The sequence below is a fragment of the Heteronotia binoei genome, chromosome 13, assembly GCF_032191835.1.
Source record: "Heteronotia binoei isolate CCM8104 ecotype False Entrance Well chromosome 13, APGP_CSIRO_Hbin_v1, whole genome shotgun sequence".
Classification (NCBI taxonomy): domain Eukaryota; kingdom Metazoa; phylum Chordata; class Lepidosauria; order Squamata; family Gekkonidae; genus Heteronotia; species Heteronotia binoei.
In genome coordinates this window covers 9,997,699-10,021,741 of record NC_083235.1, presented here as the reverse complement: position 1 = coordinate 10,021,741, position 24,043 = coordinate 9,997,699, and the positions used below count along the sequence as shown (strand labels likewise).

Sequence of the window (24,043 nt, the reverse complement as noted above, 5' to 3'; positions counted from 1 at the left end):
GGGACCTTCTGCTTCCCAAGCAGATGCTCTACCACTGAGCCACCATCCCTCTCCAAGAGAATGCCCTCTCTGCTTGCTTTGCCTTTGAAATCACTAGAGATGTTCAAATGCCTTTTTTCTCTTGATGCCACTGTGCCACATGAAGTATCTTCAATGGTATGGGTGCTGCAAAAACCCCACCCCTCCCCATACCTGATTCTCAGAGTTCACCCGGACAGTGAGGCTAGAAAGCTGATGAAAGCTGCGTCACTCGACAAGGGCCAAAGACAGATGACCCATATTAGAACCTTGCTGGTTGGCAACGGTGTTTCGGTGCCCTGAAATCTGCAAGCTGTCAGATCTCGGAAGCTAAGCAAGAAGACTGCAGATTTATACCCTGCTCTTCTCTCAGAATCAGAGTCTCAAAGCGGCTTACAATCTCCTATATCTTCTCCCCACACAACAGACACCCTGTGAGGTGGGTGGGGCTGAGAGGGCTCTGAGCAGCAGCTGCCTTTTCAAGGACAACTCCTACGAGAGCTATGGCTGACCCAAGGCCATTCCAGCAGCTGTAAGTGGAGTATCAAACCCGGTTCTCCCAGATAAGAATCCGCACACTTAACCACTACACCAAACTGGCAGGGTCAACTCCAGCAAGTATTTTAAAGGGAGACCTTGGAATACCAGAGGCGGGGGCAGGCCTTATTCAGCCACCTCCCTGAATATCCTCCAGGCCCCCAGTAGGCGTCAGTCAGCAGAGGTTGCCATGACTTCCAGGTGTATACACTCTCACACGAAATCTGCAAGTGGATATTGAAGCTTCCTTAGTGGTTGTACCTTCTGCTCGCTCCTGGCCCACCTTTCAGGGTATGAGCAGAATTATAAATATATCTAATCTGCAACACGACCCTCTTCTGCGAATCCTTGAATCTGGACACTGGAGTCAGCACAGATGAAACATATTTCTACAAACCTAAGAAAAGCACCGGGTTTGCAGAAAAATCGGAAATCTTAAAAATAAAAATTGGGTGTTAAAATCCCCCCAAATAATAAAAGCATCGCCTGTAGGGGTTTTTTTTTTTAATAAAAACAAATGCTCTCTCAGTGGCTAGGGTGGGAGTTGCTAGGCAACCACAAAGCGTTGGCAGCCTTCAAGCCTCGGTTCCTGTCAGCGAGGGGCTGACACCCTTTCCAGGGGTGTTTGGGCCTTTGAAGGAAGACTCAGTGGGGTTGGGCTCATCAGTAATCACGGAGCTACTTGCTGCTATGCAAATATATAATAAATATAGCTGAAGAAGGAGGGGTGGATAAAAAGGCTGGCGGAGGAGTGCAAAGGAGAAAGGGAAGCAGGGAGAGGTGATGCTATGGGGGCTGCCAGCAGGGGGAAACAGGAAATCGCGTGGGGTGGGGATACTGGGGAAAGTGAGGTACCCACTGCAAGTCCTTGCAGGTTTCTGACTGCACAGTTTTTGGACAAAGAGCAATCTGGTTTGGACCAGACCATCTATATCTAGACATCTCAGATTTCTCCTCTTCAGTCTTCAGTGGAAACTGTTTTCATCAGTTGGGTAGGAGCTAATGACCCTTTCAGCGACTTGTGATCACAAAGAACTTTGCACATGACCTCAGGAACCCGCTACAGAATAGGTAACGTGTGTTTAGGGTAGTTAGTTCAACTGCATTGCTTTTAATTTCTCTGTCCTGTTGTTTCTGTGTGCTTTCCCCTGTATTTTGTTTTGCCTCCTTTCCACCCCTTTTTGAATCCAACCACCTTTCCCCCTTTTTTCTTCTTCCTCCCACTTTTACAACAATCCTTTCTGTCAGGACATTCTGAGTACAACCGTTTCTCTGGGATATTTCTCTTAATCTCTTCCCCATGGGCTAGACTGCACAGATGCTACCAAGGTGGTTATGAGCAGGTTTTTGTGCAGAAAAAGCCCAGCAGGAACTCATTTGCATATTAGGACACACACCCCTGATATCACCATTGTTTCACGCAGGGCTTTTTGTGTGTGTAAAAAGCCCAGCAGGACTTGTCTGCATGTTAGGCCACAGCTCCTAGGGTTGCCAAGTACAATGCAATAAATATCTGGGGGCTTTGGGGGTGGAGCCAGGAGACATTGGGGGTGGAGCCGGGATTAAGATTGTGACAAGCAAAATTGAACTCCAAAGAGAGTTCTGGCCCTCACATTGAAAGGGACCGCACACCTTTTCAATGCCTTCCTTCCACAGGAAATAATGAAGGATAGGGGCACCTTCTTTTGGGGCTCATAGAATTGGACCCCCTGGTTCAATCTTTATGAAGCTTGGGGGGTATTTTGGGGAGAGTCGCTGGATGCTATATTGAAAATTTGGTGCCTCTGCCTAAAAAAAAAAAGCCCACAGAGCCCCAAATACCCGCGGATCAATTCTTTATTATTTTCTATGGGAATAAGTCTCCGTAAAGAATAGGAGTGCTCAGCAACCATTCCCCCCCCCCCGCTTTCTGATGACCCTGAAGAGGGGGGAGGGCCTCCAAACCGGGGGGTCCCCTGCCCCCACCTGGAGATTGGCAACCCTAACACTTCCTGATGCCAAGCCAGCTGGAACTGCGTTCTTATGTTCTTCTGCTCAAAAAAAGCCCTGGTTATAAGTTATTTTATTATTGTGCTGGTACCGTGCTGAAAGATTACCTTTGCAGGGGGTCAGGCTATATGTTCTCAGGAGGACCTGGGCAATAGCAGTTGGGTTACCAGGATATTTTCTAGCAGGGCTTTTTTTTTTTAGCAGGAACTCCTTTGTATCTTAGGCCACACACCCCCGATGTAGCCAATCCTCCTGGAGCTTACAGTAGGCCCTGTACTCGGAGCCCTGTAAGCTCTTGGAGGACTGGTTACGTAAGAGGGGTGTGGCCTAATATGTAAAGGAGTTCCTATTACAAAAAAAAGCCCTTCTTTCTAGGGAGCTCTTGGTTGATGGAAACTTCCCAGCAAGGAAAAGTACCATTTCCCCCTTTCTAGTGTAACACCCATTACCAGTTCTTAAGATTCCAACACTGTTGAAAATCCCTCTCCTCTAGCACAGCGTTTCCCATTTGCAGGGTCATGACCTGATACCGGGCCTCAATGCTGGGTTGCCAGGGGCGGCCCAACTGCCCCCGCCCTCCCTCCCCTCTTTATTTATCTTCAGTGCCACAATGCAGTGCCACACTCCAGCCCCTGCCGCCGCCAACTGTAGTACTCTCTGAGCATCCTCCAGGTGGAGGACGCTCAGGGAGTGCTACAGAAACTGTGTGCTGGCCATAAGCCCTCTTCCGTCCCTCTCTGATGTTCAGAAACATCAGAGAGGGTGGGGAAAGCTCCTGGCCAGCACACAGTCTCTGTATCGCTCCCTGAGCATCCTCTGCCTAGAGGACGCTCAGGGAGCAATATTGAGACTGCATACCAGCCAGGCACACTCCTCCGTCTCTCACTGATGTTCAGAACCATCAGAGAGAGACAGGGAAAGCCCCTGGCCAGCGCACAGTCTCTGTAACTCTCCCTGAGCGTCCTCCACCCAGACCACAGGGGAAAAAACCAGGCCACAGTGGGGAGCGGGTGTTTGGGAAATCCTGCTCCAACATTCGCTTTCCGAAATAAAACCCTGCAAAAACTTAACGGTTGTATTATTTTTTTCTGCAATGAGTAGAAACAACAGTTTTTATTGTAACAATGCAAGTTCAGCCACGGGTGCCGGGTTTACCGCAAGCTATCTGCTCCACAGCCTCCCAATGCTAAGCTAGCGTTCCTCCCCCTGGGACAAAGAGAGGCAAATCGGATGGTAGAAAACGCAGGAAGGGGACTCTTTAAGTCGCTTGCAGGGTGAGCCGCCAGGGCCCAGGACCCCGGGTTTAGAGAAACGAAAAAAAGAAATCGAGAGCCACAATCACAAAAGAGAAGAGAAAGAAAGAGAGAGAGAAAGAGACAGAGATAGAAAGATGTCACAACATCCCTGTTGTTGTTGCTGATGATGGGGGTTTCTTCATTGGTGCTGTCCACCTAAAGGGGAGGTGAGCCCCTTCACGTCCCTTGTGCTCTGCGCACTGTGTGTCAACCACAGCCGATTCCTTGTGCTTCAGAGAATGATTGGCGGGGTTAAGCTGGAAGGAGCTTTCCTTATGAGACAAGTGATGGGGCTGCCCTTGACCTCCCTTGCCAGACAGAAGGTGTGCACAGCAGGAAAATGGGCCTCTCTCCACAGCAAGTTCTGGGTGGATGCAGACTCTGGAGTCGGCCCCTCTCGTCCCCTGGTTCTTAAGGCAGGAAGGGATGCTGGGCATCACTGTCCCAATCGAAATTTGGTTCAAAGAGTCAGGCCTTTCCGAACCTCGCGGAGCTCAAAGGGCAACACGGGACGCTTCCTTAGTGTGTCCGAAGAGCGGTTTTCCGGGTCACAGAAAAGGAGGCGGGCTCGTCGCAGACCCGGAGGGAAAAAGGAACACGGCAGCGTCCTCGGACGTTCGTCTTCACGGACTCAAACGGTGGTGACAGACAGAAGGGGGTTATAAACCCGTCGTCCGTCTGCTGAGCGGGTGCCGTGGGCCAGCATCTCCTGGATGGTGATCCAGTTATCCAAGATCCGGCGACTCCGCTTCTTCATGGTCTTGCGGTGGCTCAAGGCCAAGATGTTGACCTCTCCGGAGACTCCTCGGGCTTCGCTGCCTTCCCGTTCCCTCAAGCACTCCAGACGGCTCTGCATCATGAACTCACGGCGCTTCCGTTGCTCGCGAGCGCGGATCAGGTGCTGCTTGCGCTCTTCCTTGCTCCAGTAGCGTCCCATCTTCATCTCGCTGACGGCGTCGTCGTCCGTCGTCATGCCGCTGCGTTCCTCGCGGATCTTCATGGCCCGGGCTTTCAGCAGCCGGTCCCTCACTGGTCTCTTGGCCACATAGCGAGTGCCGTCGCTGCGGACCTTCACTTTCCATTCCATGCGGGGCTCTCCTTTGCCCCCCAGAGAGTCTTTGCATATGCTAGCTAGGCTCATAGGGCTGATGGGAGGGGGTGGTTCTTCCCGCTGCCGCCGGCTCAAATAGGGACTCCCTTCGATGCCTGCTTTGGGGCTGCGCCGCACTCGTTCCTCCCGTCGGAATTTGGGTTGCGGCGGTGACGGCGGGGCAGTCCGGTTAAGGTTGGGGTGCTCGGCCAAGCGGCGCAAGGGGCTTTCCAACAAGGGGGTGCTGCGGCAACTCTCCCCAGTGTTGTAGGCACTGGTACTGTCTTTATCCGAGCGTTCTGGCAGCTCCGTGATGTCAGACAACTCGTGTTTCTTCGGTTCTCCTTCCAAGGCGTACAGTCCTTCCTCCTCCAGCAGCCACGCCTTCATGCACCGCTCGCGCAGCTGCTGCATCTTCTGCGCCCGCAGGATGTTGCGGCATTTGAACTCCAGGTGGCGGAGTTCCTCCTCCAGCAGCGCGACCTCATTGCGGTTGACGTCCAGCGCCGAGCTCACCAAGCCCGGGTCGTTGCCGTTCTCCAGGTGGCATTTCAGCTCCAGCAGTTCTCGGTAGCGCTCGTACTCTTCGTCGGTCAGCCCCGGCATCATGTCAGTGCCCACGGCGCTTGGGGGCTCCCCCGCCAACAGCGAGTCCATGCTGTAGTGGAAGTCGCGAGGCTGCAGGCTGGGTCCAAATTTGCGCAGCGTCCCCGGGGTGTTGGCAGCACTGGGGGCTTCGTCTCCGAGGAGGTCGTGTTCAGAGCTCTCTTCGTTGCGGGTGCTTTCATCAGTGCGCCCAACGCCGCTGTCCAGCTCCTGGCTGTTGGTTAGGGGGGTGGCAGGATCCCCGGAGGGCTTTTCTTGGAGAGGTTCATTCTAGGGGGAGGAGGGACAGGGGACCATAAAGAGAGAGAGAAGCAGTAATATAATTCTTTAGATCACAGGTGGCCAAACTGTGGCTCTTTCACACATATTGTGTGGCTCTCAAAGCCCCCACTACCCCGTTGGCCAGCTTGGAGAAGGCATTTCTCTCTTTAAACCACTTCTCCAAGCCACGCCAGCAGCTCTGAGAATACATTTAAAGCTGATTTCTTTCCATTTCTCACTCCACGTATTTTCCTTCCTGCCTGCCTTCCTTCCTGCCTGATCTCAAATCTTATCTGATGTTTATGTCTGGAGAGCCAGTTTGGTGTAGTGGTTAAGTGCGCGGACTCTTATCTGGGGGAACTGGGTTTGATTCCCCACTCCTCCACCTGCACCTGCTAGCATGGCCTTGGGTCAGCCATAGCTCTGGCAAAGGTTGTCCTTGAAAGGGCAGCTGCTGTGAGAGCCCTCTCCAGCCCCACCTACCTCACAGGGTGTCTGTTGTGGGGGAGGAAGGGAAAGGAGATTGTGAGCCACTCTGAGACTCTTCCAAGTGGAGGGTGGGATATAAATCCAATATCTTCATCTACCCCACAGGGTGTCTGTTGTGGAGGAGGAAGGGAAAGGAGATTGTAGGCCACTCTGAGACTCTGTCCTTGAAAGAACAGCTTCTGGGAGAGCCCTCTCCAGCCCCACCCACCTCACAGGGTGTCTGTTGTGGGGGAGAAAGGTAAAGGAGATTGTGAGCCGCTCTGAGACTCTTCGGAGTGGAGGGCGGGATATAAATCCAATATCATCTTCTTCTTCTTCTTACGGGTCTCAAACATCTGACATTTATTCTATGTGGCTCTTATATTAAACAACTGGCCACCCCTGCTTTAACCAAGTTTCAACAAAGTTCTTCAGACTAACACATATTAGGCCACACAACCCTGATTTGTAAGCTCTTGGAGGATTGGCTACATCAGGGGAGCGTGGCCTAATATGCAAAGGAGCACCTGCTAGAATTCCACCCCTGAACGTAATGTTCATTACAGTTAGAAGAGCAGCGTGCAGCTTAATCAGACAGAAAAATACAGTAATAGAAATCTGAATTTAAAAACTTTTAAAATACGATTCCCTTAATTTAAGAATTAATGCACAGAACTTAGCAACTAGACATGCAATCTTAAAATTATTAGCAGGTAAAAACCAGCAAAAGCCTTGTTTTGTTTGTGTTTAGGGATCATAACAACGAACGGAGTAATAATTCTAAGACAAGCCTCCCTGTAAAACAGGCTGCTAAAAACACGTGTTCTACAGACTCTAAGGGGCATTAGCGTTAACCTTTCTGAGTAGGGGATTTTATTACACCTACTTTCAATAACTGCAGATGGGCGAGCAAAACACCTAGCCAGAGCAAATGATGTTTTAAAGGAACTGTCAAGACAATTTTTACGTAGTGCTGAAGAGAACAAGTGGAAAATACCTAAAATGAAATTCCAATGTCATCGTTAAACTGTAAAGCTGGCTTTTCCTCTCTGCCCTGTCGTTGGCTATCCAGAGGCCCTGGTTGGCCACTGTGTGAGACAGGATGTCGGACTAGATAAGGAATAGCCAAACTTGCTTAATGTAAGAGCCGCACAGAACTAACGTCAGATGTTTGAGAGCCCCAAGATATGAACATCAGCTGTTTGAGAGCCGCAAGACAGGCAGGCAAAGAGATGGGAGGAGGGAAGGAGAGGTGGAAAGAAAGCAACTTTAACTTTAAATGCGTTCTCCAAGCCACCGGCTGGCTTGGCAATGTAATTTAAAGAGAGAAATGCCTTCTCCAAGCAGGCTGGCAGGGTGATGGGGGCTTCGAAAGCCACACTATTATTGCTATTACTATTATTAATTCTGCCCATGGGGGCTCAGAGCAGAGTACATCAATATAGGTAGTAATGAAATCACAATAAAAACCAGTTATAATATTTAGTTTATAGTACAGCAGGGGAGGCCAACCGATCTAACAGATGCCCGCCGCCTCTTCCAAAAACCTGGCGCAACAGCTCTGTTTTACAGGCCCTATGAAAGGCTAACAAGCCAGGTAGGGCCCGGATCTCCATAGGGAGTTGATTCCACCAGGTTGGGGCCAGGCCTGAAAAGGCCCTGGCCCTGGTAGAGGCAAGACGGGCATCTCTTGGACCAGGGATGGTCAATTTGAGAACCACGCAATATGTGTGCAAGAGCCACATGTGGCTCCTGAGCCACAGTTTGGCCACCCCTAGACTAGACGGACCACTGGTCTGATCCAGCAAGGCTCGCCTGATGTTCTTGGGGAGACACACAGGAGGGTATGCACGGCTGGCCCCGCTTCCCCCCCTCTAGATCACATACCTGCTGGTCGGGTGGAGAGAGGAGCCGACGGGGTCTCGTTCCTGCTTCGTGGTCAGAGCCAAAGTCATCGAGGAAATCCTCCCGGTCGCTGTCCTTCCAACGCTTGGACAACTGGAAGAGGAGCAAGAGACGTGGCAAACAGGATCCCAACTTGGGCTCTTTCCTTACAGTCAGGGCTTTTTGTGTAGCAGGAACTCCTTTGCTTATTAGGCCACACCTCCCTGATGTAGCCAATCCTCCAAGAGCTTACAGGGCTCTTCGTACAGGGCCTACAGTAAGCTCCAGGAGGATTGGCTACATCAGGGGTGTGTGGCCCAGGGGTGGAATTCTAGCAGAAATTCCTTTGCATATTAGGCCACACACCCCCTCCGATGTAGCCAATCCTCCAAGACCTTACAGGGCTCTTCTTTACAGGGCCTCCCGTAAGCTCCTGGAGGATTGGCTACATCAGGGGTGGAATTCTAGCAGGAGCTCCTTTGCATATTAGGCCACACACACCCTGATGTAGCCAAGAACTAACAAAAAAGCCTTCTAAGCTCCAGGAGGATTGGCTACATCAGGGGTGGAATTCTGATAGGAGCTCCTTTGCATATTAGGCCAACCCCCCCGCCCCCGATGTAGCCAATCCTCCAAGAGCTTACAGGGCTCTTCGTACAGGGCCTACTGTAAACTCCAGGAGGATTGGCTACCTCAGGGGTGGAATTCTGGCAGGAGCTCCTTTGCATATTAGGCCACACCTCCCTGATGCAGCCAATCCTCCAAGAGCTTACAGGGCTCTTCGTACAGGGCCTACTGTAAACTCCAGGAGGATTGGCTTGTCAGTGTATTGAGTCCTCCGTCCACAGCATGACAGAAGAATGAAGCAGCAGGTGGATCTACAGTGACAGCATCTGACAGGTCAGGTCAGATCAACCTTGGGAGTGAGCCGGTTCTGGCTGGACTGCTACCAGGGGAAAGCACCTGCTGAAGTCAGCAACTGTATGGACTGCCGTGATTGGCTGTGCTGTATATATAAGGACTACTGTGCCAGACAGTATCTCTCTCTGTCGAGAGTTGGTTCCTGGCGTAGCACTTTGTCACTCAGTTTAATGTTATTCAGCGCACTAGTTGTATTGTATATAGTTTGTAAATACACTACTTTTATACTAGGTGCTGGTGTGTGGCTCAACTTCTTCCCAGAGTCTACTCTTAAGCAGTTCTCTGTTTTGCACTCTGCACATGCACCACCAATAGGAGCTCTCCTAGAATTCCACCCCTGTATATTAGGCCACACCCCCTGATGTAGCCAATCCTCCAGGAGCTTACAGGGCTCTTCTTACAGGGCCTACTGTAAACTCCAGGAGGATTGGCTACATCAGGGGGTGTGGCCTAATATGCAAAGGAGCTCCTGCCAGAATTCCACCCCTGATCCGATGTCATACTGACTAAGCAGAGGAACACTTGGGACACGGCTTCGTTGATGGGGGCTGTGGAGAAACGCCATCTGAGAGTGTTGGTGCTTCATCCAAAAAGGCAGGGATCAGTAAATCCATTCAGCCGGCTTTGTAGCCTTCCCCTCACTCCCCCCCCTCCCTTCCAGAGCCAAACCAACAACGCTAGGGGGAAAGTCCCCTAGAGAAGCAGGAAGTGCTGTTGTTCTTGCCATGTGCTAGGCAGGAAGAGAGTCTCAGATTTGAGCCAGCGCTCGAGCAAGCATGTGGTGAGCAATGGAGGCTCCTGCCTGGGGGCCCCCAGGCAGGCAGACAAAGTAAGTCATTTTCTTAGGCAGATCAAGTATAGACCAGGGACAATACGATGCGTTTAAAAACCACCTTTATTTTGTTATGCTGTTTGCTGTGCTTTGCTGTGCGGTGCTAACTTTTTAAATGCAACTGTTTTTGTTTTGTGTTTTTCTCTTCCTATATTTTTCTCTTTTAAATAAATGTGTTTTTTTTGTTGTTTTAAATACTGGCAATCTCTGTACCACATAGATCCCCAAACCGCTTTAGACCACGCTGTTTTTATAAAGGGGGCCCCGGGGAAGGGGGAAGGCAGGCAGTTGGATAAGGTGCCAATCCTCCAGGGGTGCCCCAAAGAAGTGCTGAGGTCTCTGTGAAACCCAAGTGCAGGGTGGCAGAGGACCTGGAGGCCTAGCCTCACAGCTGGAAAGGGGGATTGGGAGTCCTGTTCCTCTCAATCTGGACCCCGGGACTGAGCAGGTGGTGGCAGCGAGCCCAAGGGGCAGGAGGAGAAATAGCTCCCTCCAGGAGTTGGCGACTCCATAGGGAAGCTGACGGGACCGGGTGTCAGAACTTGTATCTTTGCTGCTGGTCCCCTATAATGTGACCAATGCTGTATGGTAGTTTTACTGTGCCTTAAAGCTGTATTGTAACTGAACCAAACTGACTCCATGTTGTAACCTCTGCTTAACCCAGAGTGCCTGAATAGTAATTAACCTTGCCCCACTGGTATCCAAAATATTTGGGGCTGTAGAATGAATTATGTCTTGTCTCTGCACATTCTCACACTGGGACCCTTTGAAGCCGAACAGCATGGCCTTCGAAGTAGGGAGGCATCCTCTCTACTGATAGTGATGGTGAGAAGACAGCTGCGCCCTGAGATGTGAATTGTGGCTTTGTGAGATGTTTGCTTTACGTGTATAAAATCAAGCTGATGCTGGCTCTCGCCATTACTGTTATCTTGCCTTTTCCAGCACCTAGTTCTCTTCAATAAAATCCTAGCTTTGTAACTAAGTATGGGATCCGTTTGACGTTCTTGAGTTCTGACATTATAACAGTAATCCTATTGTTCGTGGCTTATCTGTACTGGAGGCTTGGCCCGATGGCGGCAAAAGTACCAGACGACGGAGAGCCCACCACCCCATCGGAGGACCCGCCGCTCGACCCAAACGTGACGGGGGTCCGACGCAAAATTAAGGTTCCAGCGCCCTTCTCGGTCGACGCCGCTTTCCCGGCTCCGCGAACCTGGAGCCCACGGAAGTCCACGGCAGCCATCGACGCCGCGGAGCAGCGGTACCGAAGCATGTTGGGCGAAGGAGGGGCAGGAGACGACGACGAGGGCCAGGCGGAGGGCGCGGAGCCCCGAGGGGGGGAGGACCCGATCCGGACCCTCCGCAACGAATTATTCGATTGGGTGCGGGAGATCCACGGCGACGTGCACCGCTCCCGCGTGACGATGGCCGAGGAGATGCAGCAGAACCTGGGCGCTATCCACGACCAGCTCCGCACCTTGCAAACCGCGGTCCTGGGGATACCGTATGGAGTGTTGCCACTGGGGCAGCCGCCCGTCGCCCCACCGGCCCCCGCCCCGCAAGCTCCGGCCGCCCCGGCGCCGCCGGCCCCGGTGGGCCCAGCAGCCCCGGCCCCTCCGGCCCCGCCGGCCCCGGCACCGCCAGCGCCACCTGCACCAGGGGCCCCGGCCGCCCCGGCGCCGCCTGCGCCACCCGTCCCGATCCCGCCGGCCGTACCGGGCCCAGCGCCGCCGCCTGGGGCGCCGCGAGCGCCAGGTGGGGCCGAGGGACGGGGAAGAGAGTTGAAGATTACATTCGATGGGAATCCGGAGGACGTGGAATACTTTACTATCCAGTGCGACACGTTCTTCACCCACTGGGGTGCCGATTACCCGACCGAAGCCAGCCGAGTGTACCACATTGCGTCTCGACTGAGAGGGGCGGCCCGCAAGTGGTACGTGGGGCTCTTCATGGGAAGAAAGCCCGAATTAGCTACCGTGGCAGGGTTCCTGCACGCGATGCTCCGCCAGTATGGAGATCCCTTACGGGAGGAGAAGGCGGTCGCTGCCCTCCAACGCATCGAACAGGGCAACCGCTCCACCCGCGAGTACGCCACCGAATTCCTGGGGTACTGCGCGGCAGCAAGGGGATGGAACGAGGTCATGAAATACACCGCGTTCATCAACGGGTTGAATCCGAGCATCCTCGACCGCTGTTACAGTCAGGGAAGGCCCGATACGCTGGTCGGCTGGATCCAACTGGCCGGGGAGGTGGAGACCAACCTCCAACACGTGGGGATGAGGAGACAGCAACTAGCGAGAAAGGGAGCCAAACACACCCCAACTAAATCTGAAGGGAAGAAGGCCCCGACGACCTCCACCCCGTCTCCCGCCCGCAAATGCTTCCAATGCGGGGACCCAAATCATCTTGCTGCTAACTGCCCTGGGAAAGCGGGATCCACGCCACCCACGGCGCGGCCAACCACCCCGGGCCCGAAGAAGAAGAAGAGCAGCCGGTCGAAGGAGCCCAGTCGGGGCTCCGTCGCCACTTCCTTGGCGACTGACGAGGATTTTACCACCAGCCTGGCGGCAGTCGAGGAGTCAACCGAGGAGTCGGATGACACCGAGTCGGCGGGAAACGACAGCGACCTGCTTTAATGGGTGCCGCAAAGCAGGTCCAGCAACAGCCGGCACTCCTCACGGTGAGAGCAACTGGGGGTTTACTTTTTATGGCCGTTACCCTCCTAAACCCGAACCTAAAGAGATTCATGCACGCCCGAGCCCTAATCGACTCAGGGTGTAACAGGGACTTGATCACCCCCCGCCTAGTTGAGGCGCTGGGATTAGCCACTTCGCCCCTGCCACAACCGATGCAGTTTCAGCAAATGGACGGGGGGCCCATGAGGGGGGAACCATGTGTTTTAGAAACTCAGGCGGTCCCGGTAGGGACCGAGGAGCATTGGGGAATTGAAACTTTCGTAATTGCCCCCTCCTGCTCCTTCGACGTGGTAGTTGGCTCAGCCTGGCTCGCCCGCCACCAACCCGACATAAGGTGGGAGGAACAGATCGTCCGGTTCCCAGATTGGAGGTGCGAGCATCACCACTGGCGCCCCGAGTGGGGGCCGCACGCCCCCCCCCAAAACATGCGGGCGTGCCTCACACTTGAGGAAGTCGCCTCCATCCCCAAGGAGTACCGAGACCTAAAACTGGCATTTAGCGAGAAGGAAGCGGATGAACTACCGCCCCACAGCCCTACAGACTGCGCCATTGAGCTAATCCCCGGGCAGCAGCTTCCCAAAGCGAAACTGTACTCCATGGGTTGGGCGGAGAAGGCGGAACTCCGAAAGTTTTTGGACAAAAATCTAAAGCGTGGTTTTATTCGACCGGCCACAGCCCCTCATGCCGCCCCCGTCCTATTCCGAAAGAAAAAGGACGGGTCGCTTAGACTTTGCACAGATTTTCGTGCGATAAACGGGATTTCCATGTCCAACGCCTACCCGATCCCGTTGATAAAGGACTTGTTAAACACTGTAGCAAAGGGGAAAATCTTTACCAAACTCGACCTCCGGGACGCGTACTTCCGCGTCCGCATCAAAGAGGGGGACGAATGGAAAACAGCCTTCAACACCCCACTGGGACAATTTGAGTACCTTGTCATGCCGTTTGGGCTACAGGGAGCCCCGGGCGTTTTTATGAACTTTATCAATGAAGTGCTGCGGGACTTCCTGTTCAAGGGGGTGGTGGTGTACCTTGATGACATCATTATCTATTCACAAGATCTAAAGTCTCATGTGCCTTTGGTCAGAAAAGTGTTAAGCACCCTTTGTAAACACAAACTGTATGCCAAACTGTCGAAATGTGAATTCCACAAGACCGAACTTGATTATTTGGGCTTCCGGGTGTCGGGGGAGGGATTGTCCATGGACCCCGCAAAGGTCCAAGCGGTGTTAGACTGGGAACCCCCTCGAACCCGCAAGCAGTTACAAAGTTTTATCGGGTTCGCTAACTTTTACCGCGACTTCATAAAGGGGTTCGCCACGGTCATGCTCCCCCTTACAGAACTCCTCAAAACCAAAGGGAAAGGTGACGAGGCTAAAAAACCCGGCGCACGCCTAACGTGGACGCCGGACTGTCAAAAAGCTTTCACTGAGCTAAAACGCCTCTTCACCTCCGAACCCGTGCTAGCGCACCCTGACGAACTAAAGCCCTTCGTGGTCCAATGCGACGCCTCCGACGCCGCTGTAGGAGCCATATTAATGCAGAGGGGGGAGGATGGGGCGCTCCGACCATGTGCCTATATTTCCAGGAAATTTTCCAATGAACAAAGAAACTGGTCAGTCTGGGACAAAGAAGCGTTTGCAGTCATGTTTGCCTTAAAGACCTGGCGCTCCTGGCTTGAAGGAGCAAGAGTCCCCTTCGAAATTTGGACCGATCACAAAAACCTGGAAGCCCTCACTGGGCGTCGCAAAATGACTGCAAAACAGATCCGGTGGGCAGGCTTCTTTGCAAAGTTTGACTTTGTGCTGAAACACATCCCAGGCTCAAAGAACTTTTTAGCGGACGCCCTTTCCCGCCTGCCCCAACATGACAGTCTTAGGGAGGAGGTGGTGGACTCGCTAATTTCCCCCTCAGCCATCGCGGGGGGGGTCACCACCCGCTCCGGCAAACAGACCGACCCTCCGGACTTAGAATTACTTTCTCGATTCCTCTCGGAGTACAAACAAGAGGCTGACCGCCCCCCCAACTTGGTCAAAGCCGAGAACGGGCTCTGGTTACATAATGAAAAAATCTATGTGCCCGATCCGCTCAGGAAAGAGGTTTTGGACCGCTGCCACTCAAGTCGCTTGGCCGGCCACTTTGGCTATGTTAAAACGCTCAACTTGCTCACCCGCCAATTTTGGTGGCCAAAAATGAAAAAAGATGTTTCAGAGTTTGTACTCTCATGTCCCACGTGCCTCATGGCAAAACGGAGGGGGGGCAAACCTCCGGGCCACCTAGTCCCCCTCCCTACGGCCACCCGCCCTTGGTCGGTAGTCTCCATGGACTTCATTGTGGAGCTCCCGCCTTCGCAGGGCAAAACAGTCATCTTGGTCGTAGTCGATACCTTTTCAAAGCAGGCTCACTTCATTCCTTGCAAACAATTACCTACCGCTAAAAAACTCGCCCAGCTCTTTTTCACTCACATTGTACGCCTACACTCATTCCCAGACAAGGTCATTAGTGACCGCGGAACACAGTTCGTTGCCAACTTCTGGCGGGAGTTCTGCAAACTGGCTGGTATTGAGCAGGGATTGAGTTCTGCCTACCACCCCCAGTCGGACGGACAGACGGAGAGGGTTAATGGCCTTCTTGAGCAATACCTCCGCTGCTTCATTAATTTCCAACAGTCCAACTGGGTAGACCTCCTCCCCTTTGCAGAATACGGCTACAACAATAGCCTCCATAGCTCAACCAAAACCTCCCCTTTTCAAATCATCAATGGTTACGAGGGCAAGCCGTTCCCCACGCTCGCCCTCCCAGCTAGCCCATCCCAACCCACATCGTGCCAACAGTGGTGGGAGGGACTTCGTGAAGGCTGGAAGGGAATTCAGGAAAACCTGGAAGAAGCGAAAAAAGCATACAAAAAACAATTTGACAAAAAACACTCTCCGGAGTGGGACCTAAAGGTGGGGGATACAGTTTTCCTGTCAACAAAAAACCTCCCCCTTCCTCAGTCCTGTCGCAAACTGGCCCTGAAGTTCCTCGGACCTTTCAAAATCAAAAGGGTAATAAATAAAGTAACGGTAGAACTCGAACTACCCAAGTCTCTAAGTAAGATCCATCCTGTTTTTCATTGCAGCTTGCTTCGGAAAGACCCTGGTGCTACGTCCTTCCATCCCAGGGCCCCACCGCCCCCTCCGACGACAGTGAGGGGTCAGAGTCACCATGAAGTCCAGGAGATCCTGGACTCCAGAGTCAAACGGGGGAAACTGTATTATTTGATCAGGTGGAAACACTTCCCCCCGAGCTGTGACGAGTGGGTCGAATCTCAGAACGTAGTGGCTCCGCAACTGCTGAAAAAGTTTCACCTACTGTACCCGCACAAGCCCAAAGTCGGTCCCGCGGGAGGGGGCGCTTAGGGGGGGCAGTATGTCAGAACTTGTATCTTTGCTGCTGGTCCCCTATAATGTGACCAATGCTGTATGGTAGTTTTACTGTGCCTTAAAGCTGTATTGTAACTGAACCAAACTGACTCCATGTTGTAACCTCTGCTTAACCCAGAGTGCCTGAATAGTAATTAACCTTGCCCCACTGGTATCCAAAATATTTGGGGCTGTAGAATGAATTATGTCTTGTCTCTGCACATTCTCACACTGGGACCCTTTGAAGCCGAACAGCATGGCCTTCGAAGTAGGGAGGCATCCTCTCTACTGATAGTGATGGTGAGAAGACAGCTGCGCCCTGAGATGTGAATTGTGGCTTTGTGAGATGTTTGCTTTACGTGTATAAAATCAAGCTGATGCTGGCTCTCGCCATTACTGTTATCTTGCCTTTTCCAGCACCTAGTTCTCTTCAATAAAATCCTAGCTTTGTAACTAAGTATGGGATCCGTTTGACGTTCTTGAGTTCTGACACCGGGTCTGAAGGCAGAATCGGGCCGGTTCCGCCACACTTGGTGGCAGCGGTGGGATGAGAACAAACAGAGAACTTGATTGGCCAGGCATTTTTGGTTTTTGATGCGTGCAAGCACCCAGAGGAAGCAACAGCGGTTTTGTTTTCTTTTCGGGTCAACTGGAGTAGGGAAAGTTTAGCTAGTTAGGATGGAGCGTGCTAAGATGCTGGAAATCCTGAAGATGACAAAGCCACAGCTCCAGGAAGAGTGTGCAAGGCACAAGCTGGAGTGTGACAACATGACTGTAGTAGATATGAAAGACCTCCTTTTGGAGTATCATCAGCATGCAGGGGCACTTGCAAAAGTGTTTCCCACCCAGTCAGAAGAACTCTTGCGGCTACGGTTGGAACTGGCAAGAATCCGTACCAAGGCGTACCAAGACCGCAGACAGGAGGAACGAGAGAGAGAGGAACGACAAGCAGAGAGGGATGCAGTCCGCAGACGGGAGGAAAGAGAGAGAGAGGAACGACAAGCAGAGAGGGATGCGATCCGCAGACAGGAAGAAGCAGAGATCCGCCGGCAGGAGGAAAGAGAGAAAGCTGAAATCTACAGACGGGAGCAGGAAGAGCAACGTCGCCATGAGCTTGAGGTGCTACGTCTGGAAGCTGAACTAAGCAAAGAGATCCAAGTCACCCCCAAAGACTTTGCAGTGTACAAGGAGGGAGAAGACCCCTCCACATACCTCTCCAACTTTGAGAGGGCAGCCAAACAGTGGGGGATTGCAGAGGAGGACTATATGTCTTACCTCTGTAGCAACCTGACTGGAGAGCTTTCAGCCATCTATTACAGCATGCCTATGGAAGATGGGGGGATAACTTTTGCGGCCTATAAAGCCACTGTATTTAAAAGGTTTAAACTGGGGCCAGACCACTCCCGAAAGCAGTTCAGGGGTTTGGCTCCACAAGAAGGTAAATCCTATTCTGAATGTGGGGTAATGAAGGAACAAACAGTTCCAGTGTTATTGGGCCGGGATTTGGTGGTTGGCCAGTACCCTATCAAGGCTGTACCCCGCAGCCAAACCCCCAGGGAAAAGTGGGAGGAGGAAGGCAACTTTAAGGAAGCCACCTCACCACCAACCAGGGAGGGGGAAATAGCCCAGGTTACTGAGGACGAAGAGAGGGCAGTCACCCAGGAGGGGCAGGACCAGCCTGTCGCAAGCCCTGGAGGAGGGTGTTCTCAAGGGGAAGAGGGGTGTAGCTTTCCCCAAGTGCAGCAAGAGGCTGTGGATGTTCCTAGCGAGGGAGGGAACCTGTCTAGCGTAAAGGATGTGCAAGCTGAAGAGACCGAGGTGGAGAGTGGAGATTTCACAGGAGGTTCTGAGAGCAGCAAGGCTAATGTGGGCTCAGAGGAGCACATAGCTGAAGGCTTGGGGGAACGGGAGCGGTTCCAGAAGGGGGTCCGGAGCGGCCTTAGGTTGGAACCGGTTCACCAAGTAGCTGTGGATCAGGAAGTGGGATCGTCCGAGACGCTCTCAAAACAGGTCGTCTTGAAGCAGGGCAGACAGGAATCCTGGGAAGCTGTGGGACCTTCCAGGCAGGAAGGGGGTCAGTTTGGTAGTGCTGAAAAACCAACCGAGGGGACTGAGAACCCAAGCCAAACCCTCAGGGGAAGGTGGGGGGAGGAAGGCAACGTTAGGGAAGCCACCTCACCACCAACCAGGGAGGGGGAGGACCAGTCTGTCTCAAACCCTGCAGGAGGGTGTGCCCAATGGGAAGAGGGGTGCCAATTTCCACAAGGGCAGCAGGATGCTGTGGAGCGTTCCAGGCAGGAAGGAGCTCAGTTGGCTGACACTGAAAAACCAACTGAGGGGGCGGAGAACCCAGCTCAAACGTTGGCAAAGTGTTCTGGAAACAGTGGGACTAGGGGTGGCTTGAAGGAACAGATGATAGGAAGTCTGGGGGAGCCGGAAATGTTCCTGTCTGAGGTTCAAAGTGACCCGAGGCTGGATCCACTGTGTGAGGTGGCAAGGGACCAGAAAGTGGAGTTCTCAGAAGCTGAGACAGGGGATAGGGTGATGGTTTTCCTGCCCCTTCATACTGGTGAACGGAAAGTGGAATGGGAGGGACCCCATGTGATTGTGGATGATCTAGACGATGCTACCTGTGTGGGGGCTATGGAGAAAATGGGAAAGGCAGTTCAAGTGGGGCAGGTGAATATGCCACAGCCATTCTCTGCGAGGTCCATGGTGGTGCACATAGGTAGGAAGGAAGGAGACAAAAAGAAGCTGGGACAGCAATTGTTTGGAGCACCAGAGGTAGTTTTCTGGGAGGACAGAGTGGACAGAGGGAACATTCCACCAATGAGGGATAAAGAGGCAACTGTGTGGGAACTGGGCAGTTTCCAACTTCAGATGTGGGGCCAGGAATTTGCTCCTTTGATGGGCCACTCACCCCAGCCACAGCAGCAACGGAGGGAGAGCACCAAACTCCAGAGGTGGTCCTGGGAGACGGAGGAGTACATCTTAAAGACTGGACATTCCTTCTGAATGCAGCATGCAACGTTTTGTCCAGAAAGGACATGAGCACCTAGGGTGCTGGACTTTGTGTATTATTGGAGAAATACCTGAATGTTTGTGTAATGTTTGTGTAATATTTTGGTTAATGGGTTTCTCCTTGTTTGTTTGGATTCTGCTACGGGGTCACCTCTGTAGGAGGCAACCCCTCCGGCTCAGAATTTAAGGAGGGGGACGTGTGGAGAAACGCCATCTGAGAGTGTTGGTGCTTCATCCAAAAAGGCAGGGATCAGTAAATCCATTCAGCCGGCTTTGTAGCCTTCCCCTCACTCCCCCCCCTCCCTTCCAGAGCCAAACCAACAACGCTAGGGGGAAAGTCCCCTAGAGAAGCAGGAAGTGCTGTTGTTCTTGCCATGTGCTAGGCAGGAAGAGAGTCTCAGATTTGAGCCAGCGCTCGAGCAAGCATGTGGTGAGCAATGGAGGCTCCTGCCTGGGGGCCCCCAGGCAGGCAGACAAAGTAAGTCATTTTCTTAGGCAGATCAAGTATAGACCAGGGACAATACGATGCGTTTAAAAACCACCTTTATTTTGTTATGCTGTTTGCTGTGCTTTGCTGTGCGGTGCTAACTTTTTAAATGCAACTGTTTTTGTTTTGTGTTTTTCTCTTCCTATATTTTTCTCTTTTAAATAAATGTTTTTTTTCTGTTTTAAATGCTGGCAGTTCATCTCTGTACCACCTAGATCCCCAGACCGCTTTAGACCACGCTGTGTTAAGAAGGGGGCCCCGGAGAAGGGGGAAGGCATGCAGTTGGATAAGGTGCCAATCCTCCAGGGGTGCCCCAAAGAAGTGCTGAGGTCTCTGTGAAACCCAAGTGCAGGGTGGCAGAGGACCTGGAGGCCTAGCCTCACAGCTGGAAAGGGGGATTGGGAGTCCTGTTCCTCTCAATCTGAACCCCGGGACTGAGCAGGTGGTGGCAGCGAGCCCAAGGGGCAGGAGGAGACATAGCTCCCTCCAGGAGTTGGCGACTCCATAGGGAAGCTGACGGGACCGGGTCTGAAGGCAGAATCGGGCCGGTTCCGTCACAGGGGCTCTTACATCAACATGGATTTTTTTAATTAAAAAAAATTACCCTTAGCTTAATTCCTAGTTCTAACCCTTTCAGAAGGGGGGTGGAAACCCCAGTAATATCATCAACGGTCAGCATCACCGTCGTTTGTAAGCTCTTGGAGCTTACCAAAATACTGAAGAAGTTTATAGATTGCATATTGTTGGATTGATGTACTGATTTTTTAATGTTTTTTAATGTTTTTAATTTCTTAATTATGTAAATTGTTATTATATTTAAAATTTGAATTTTATTGTTAGAATCTCTGTATTGTAAGCCGCCCTGAGCCCGCTTCGGTGGGGTAGGGCGGGATATAAATCAAATCAAATAAATAAAAAAAATTGGAGGACTGTCTACATCGGGGGGTGGGGGGGGTGGCCTAATTTGCAAAGGAGGTCCTGCTACAAAACAAGCCCTTGCAGACTTCGAGGAACCCCATGTGGCTACTTATGTGGCTACTTTTTGCCACCCCGCGGTCATCACAGTATCCTCCTCAAACGCAAAGCAGGGAAAAGTCTGCAGATTTCCTCCCGCTCAACCCAACCTCACTCCTGAATACCTTCATGACTTTGTCCCTGGAGGGATCTAGGCCATAATATACCTCTGGTTTGAGTCCAAGAGTATTTGAAAGGCTAACAAGATTTTTGGGATATAAGCATTTGATAGTCAAAGTCCCCTTTGTCATGCCTGAAGAAGAAGGAGAAGGAGGATTGGATTTATACCCTGCCCTTCACTAGCCAAATCTCCTTTCTCTTCCCCTCCCCACAACACACACTCACAGTGACGTAGGTGGGGCTGAAACAGCTTCTCCCAGAACTGCTCTTGAGCAGAACAGCCTTGAGAGAGCTTGTGGCTGACCCAAGGTCACTCCAGCAGCTGCATGTGCAGGAGCGGGGAATCAAACCCGGTTCTCCCAGGTAAGAGTCCGTGCACTCAACCACTACACCAAACTGGCTCTCTCAAAGGGAGGTTTGACTCATGAAAGCTCCTACCCAATGTTCCCTCTAAGCTGCAGAGTCTTGTGAGCAAGAATTCTACTTTATGAGCTACTGGCATGAAAGCTGTGAGCATTACCGTATTGGCATTAACGTTGTGAGCTACTGAATAAATTCGTGTGCTCTGGAGTCATCCTTCCTAAGGTAAGGCAAAAATGTGCGAGCTGGAGGCTAAAAATCTGTGGGCTAGCTCACGCTAACTCAGCATAGAGGGAACACTGCTTATACTCCCCAAATCTTGTTGGTCTCGGGTGTGACATTCCAGCTGTTCTACTGCAAACCAGAAGAACAGCTGGATTTATACCCCAATGCTCATCTTGTGAACTTAGGGGGAGGTATTTATGAGTTTCCTGCATTGTGCAGGGGGTTGGACTGGATGACCCTGGGGGTCCCTTCCAATTCTATGATTCTATGAACTTTAATGCCAGTAGCTCACAAAGTAGAATCGTTGCTCACAAGACTCCACACCTTAGAGGGAGCATTGGATGCAACCCTTCCTGCCCACTGAAGGGCCTTCTTTGTCCTAAATGAGAAAAACCTATGGCAGCGTCCCAACGGCGGAAGGTCCCCAAAGGAACCCTCCTATTACAGTGAAGAGAGAAGAAGAAGATATTGGATTTATATCCCACCCTGTACTCTGAATCTCAGAGCGGTCACAATCTCCTTTACCTCCGCCCCCCACAACAGACACCCTGTGAGGTGGGTGGGGCTGCGAGAGCTCTGACAGAAGCTGCCCTTTCAAGGACAACTCTGAGAAAGCTATGGCTGACCCAAGGCCATTCTAGCGGCTGCAAGCGGAGGAGTGGAGAATCAAAACCTGTGAGGTAGGTGGGGCTGAGAGAGCTCTCCCAGAAGCTGCCCTTTCAAGGACAACTCCTGCAAAAGCTATGGCTGACCCAAGGCCATTCTAGCGGCTGCAAGCGGAGGAGTGGGGAATCAAAACCTGTGAGGTAGGTGGGGCTGAGAGAGCTCCCCCAGAAGCTGCACTTTCAAGGACAACTCTGCGAGAGCTATGGCTGACCCAAGGCCATTCTAGCAGCTGGAAGTGGAGAAATGGGGAATCAAACCCTGTGAGGTAGGTGGGGCTGAGAGAGCTCTCCCAGAAGCTGCCCTTTCAAGGACAACTCTGTGAAAGCTATGGCTGACCCAAGGCCATCTCAGCAGGTGCAAGTGGAGGAGTGGGGAATCAAACCCGGTCCTCCCAGATAAGAGTCTGCGCACTTCACCGCCACACCAGACTGGCTCTCAAGAGCAGCTATCGGAGAAGTCTGCATTTGGGGCTCCCCTCCCAGGTCTGCCTTTCCTGAACCAACCCGCACTTCCGAATTGGCCGCGCCAAGCATCGAGTCGCCTTTCACCTCAGTCTCAGGTCTAGCCAGCAGCAGGGAGATGTTCGTCCTCTCCTCCTGGGTGAGAATTGCCACTGCCTCCTCGCGATTCTGAACCTCCATCCCGTTAATCTACAGGGGGAGGGAAAAGGCAGGTTTAAACTGAGGCCCCAAGCGTTCCTCCTCCGCACACAGTTGCCGGTTCTCTCCCATCCCATCTCCCCCCGGTTCACCTGGACGATACGATCGCCTTCCCGAATCCGACCATCCTTGGCAGCGATGCTGTTAGGGTTTACCTGGTGTGAAAAGAGAGGGAAATGAACATCACGGGGATCGATCCAGTCTCCTGCTTTTCCTGCTGCCCTTTGCCCTTAAACCTGGAGGGCTTAGAACAGGAGTGTCGAACTCATGAGGCCCGGCTCTGACATAAATGAGACCTTGTCGGGCCAGGCCATGTTGGGCTGGGCCACGTGTGGACCTATTTAAGATTAGGTAGCAGAGATATCAACTTTGTAAAGGACACAGACAAACACAATTAAAAGATTTTTTTTAAAAAAACCCTAAAAACAAAACATTAGAACTCATGGGTCTTAAAGGTGCTTTCTTTGTATTTCTCTCGTGCAATCAGAGGAACTGGGCAAAGGAAGCTCGGGCTCTTTCCCTCCCTCCCCAGGGAACCACGAGGTGGAGGAGCTTCAGCCAACTGAAGGAAGAGAGGCTTGGCTCAGTAGCTCTGCTGTGCGATTGAGAGAGCCTGGCAAAGCAAGCTCTGCTTTCCTCCCCAAGGGAGGAGCCTCAGCCAATGGAGAAAACAGAACTCATTGGTCTTAAAGGTACTTTCTTTGTATTGCTCTCATGCAATCAGAGGAACGGAGCAAAGGAAGCTCTGGCTCTTTTCTTCCTTCCCCGGGGGATGAGGAGGGGGAGAAGCCTCAGCCAAAAGAAGGAAGAGAGGCTTGGCTCAGTAGCTCTGCTGTGCGATTGAGAAAGCCTGGCAAAGCAAGCTCTCCCTTCCCACCTTCCTCCTCAAGGGAGGAGCCTCAGCCAATGGAGCTCTGTAGCTCCTGTGTAATTGAGCACGCCTGGCAAAGCAAGCTGTGATGCAGAAGGAAGCAAGAGAGAGGGAGAAGGAAGCAGATGACAGCCAGTTGCTCGAGCCTGATAAGAGCCCTCCGGGGGCCTGACTGGGCCCCTGCGCCACATGTTTGACACTCCTGGTCTGGACTAAGCCGATTTCATCAGATCTCAGAAGCTCAACAGGGTTGGCCCTCCGGCCAGTATCTGGATGATACAGGGGTGATTTGCAATTGCCTTCCTCTGCATAGCAGCTCCGGTCTTCTCTGGTGGTCTCCCATCCATGTAGAAGAAGACTGCAGATTTATACCCCGCCCTTCTCTCTGAATCAGAAACTCAAAGTGTCTTACAATCTCCTTTATCTTCTTCCCCCACAACAGACACCCTGTGAAGTGGGTGGGGCTGAGAGAGCTCTCCCAGAAGTTGCCCTTTCAAGAACAACCTCTGCGATAGCTATGACTGACCCAAGGCCCTTCCAGCAGCTGCAAGTACAGAAGTGGGGAATCAAATCCTGTGAGGTGGGTGGGGCTGAGAGAGCTTTCCCAGAAGCTGCCCTT

General features: G+C 52.3%; 1 protein-coding gene across 2 annotated transcripts in view; it reads right to left on the bottom strand.

Annotated features, from left to right (window-relative positions):
* Positions 1 to 3,625: 3,625 nt before the first annotated feature.
* PDZD4 (PDZ domain containing 4) overlaps positions 3,626 to 24,043 on the bottom strand; it is a 62,644-nt gene continuing 42,226 nt past the window's right edge. Inside the window, exons 5-8 of one of the 2 annotated variants that reach the window (XM_060252950.1) lie at positions 22,646 to 22,708; positions 22,443 to 22,544; positions 8,152 to 8,262; positions 3,626 to 5,805 (exon numbers count right to left, since the gene is read on the bottom strand). In XM_060252950.1, coding sequence (XP_060108933.1) covers positions 4,471 to 5,805; positions 8,152 to 8,262; positions 22,443 to 22,544; positions 22,646 to 22,708 — 1,611 coding nt within the window. In that variant the 3' untranslated portion in view covers positions 3,626 to 4,470. The remainder of the gene's footprint in view (positions 5,806 to 8,151; positions 8,263 to 22,442; positions 22,545 to 22,645; positions 22,709 to 24,043) is intronic. The other variant, XM_060252951.1, reaches the window with a different exon arrangement.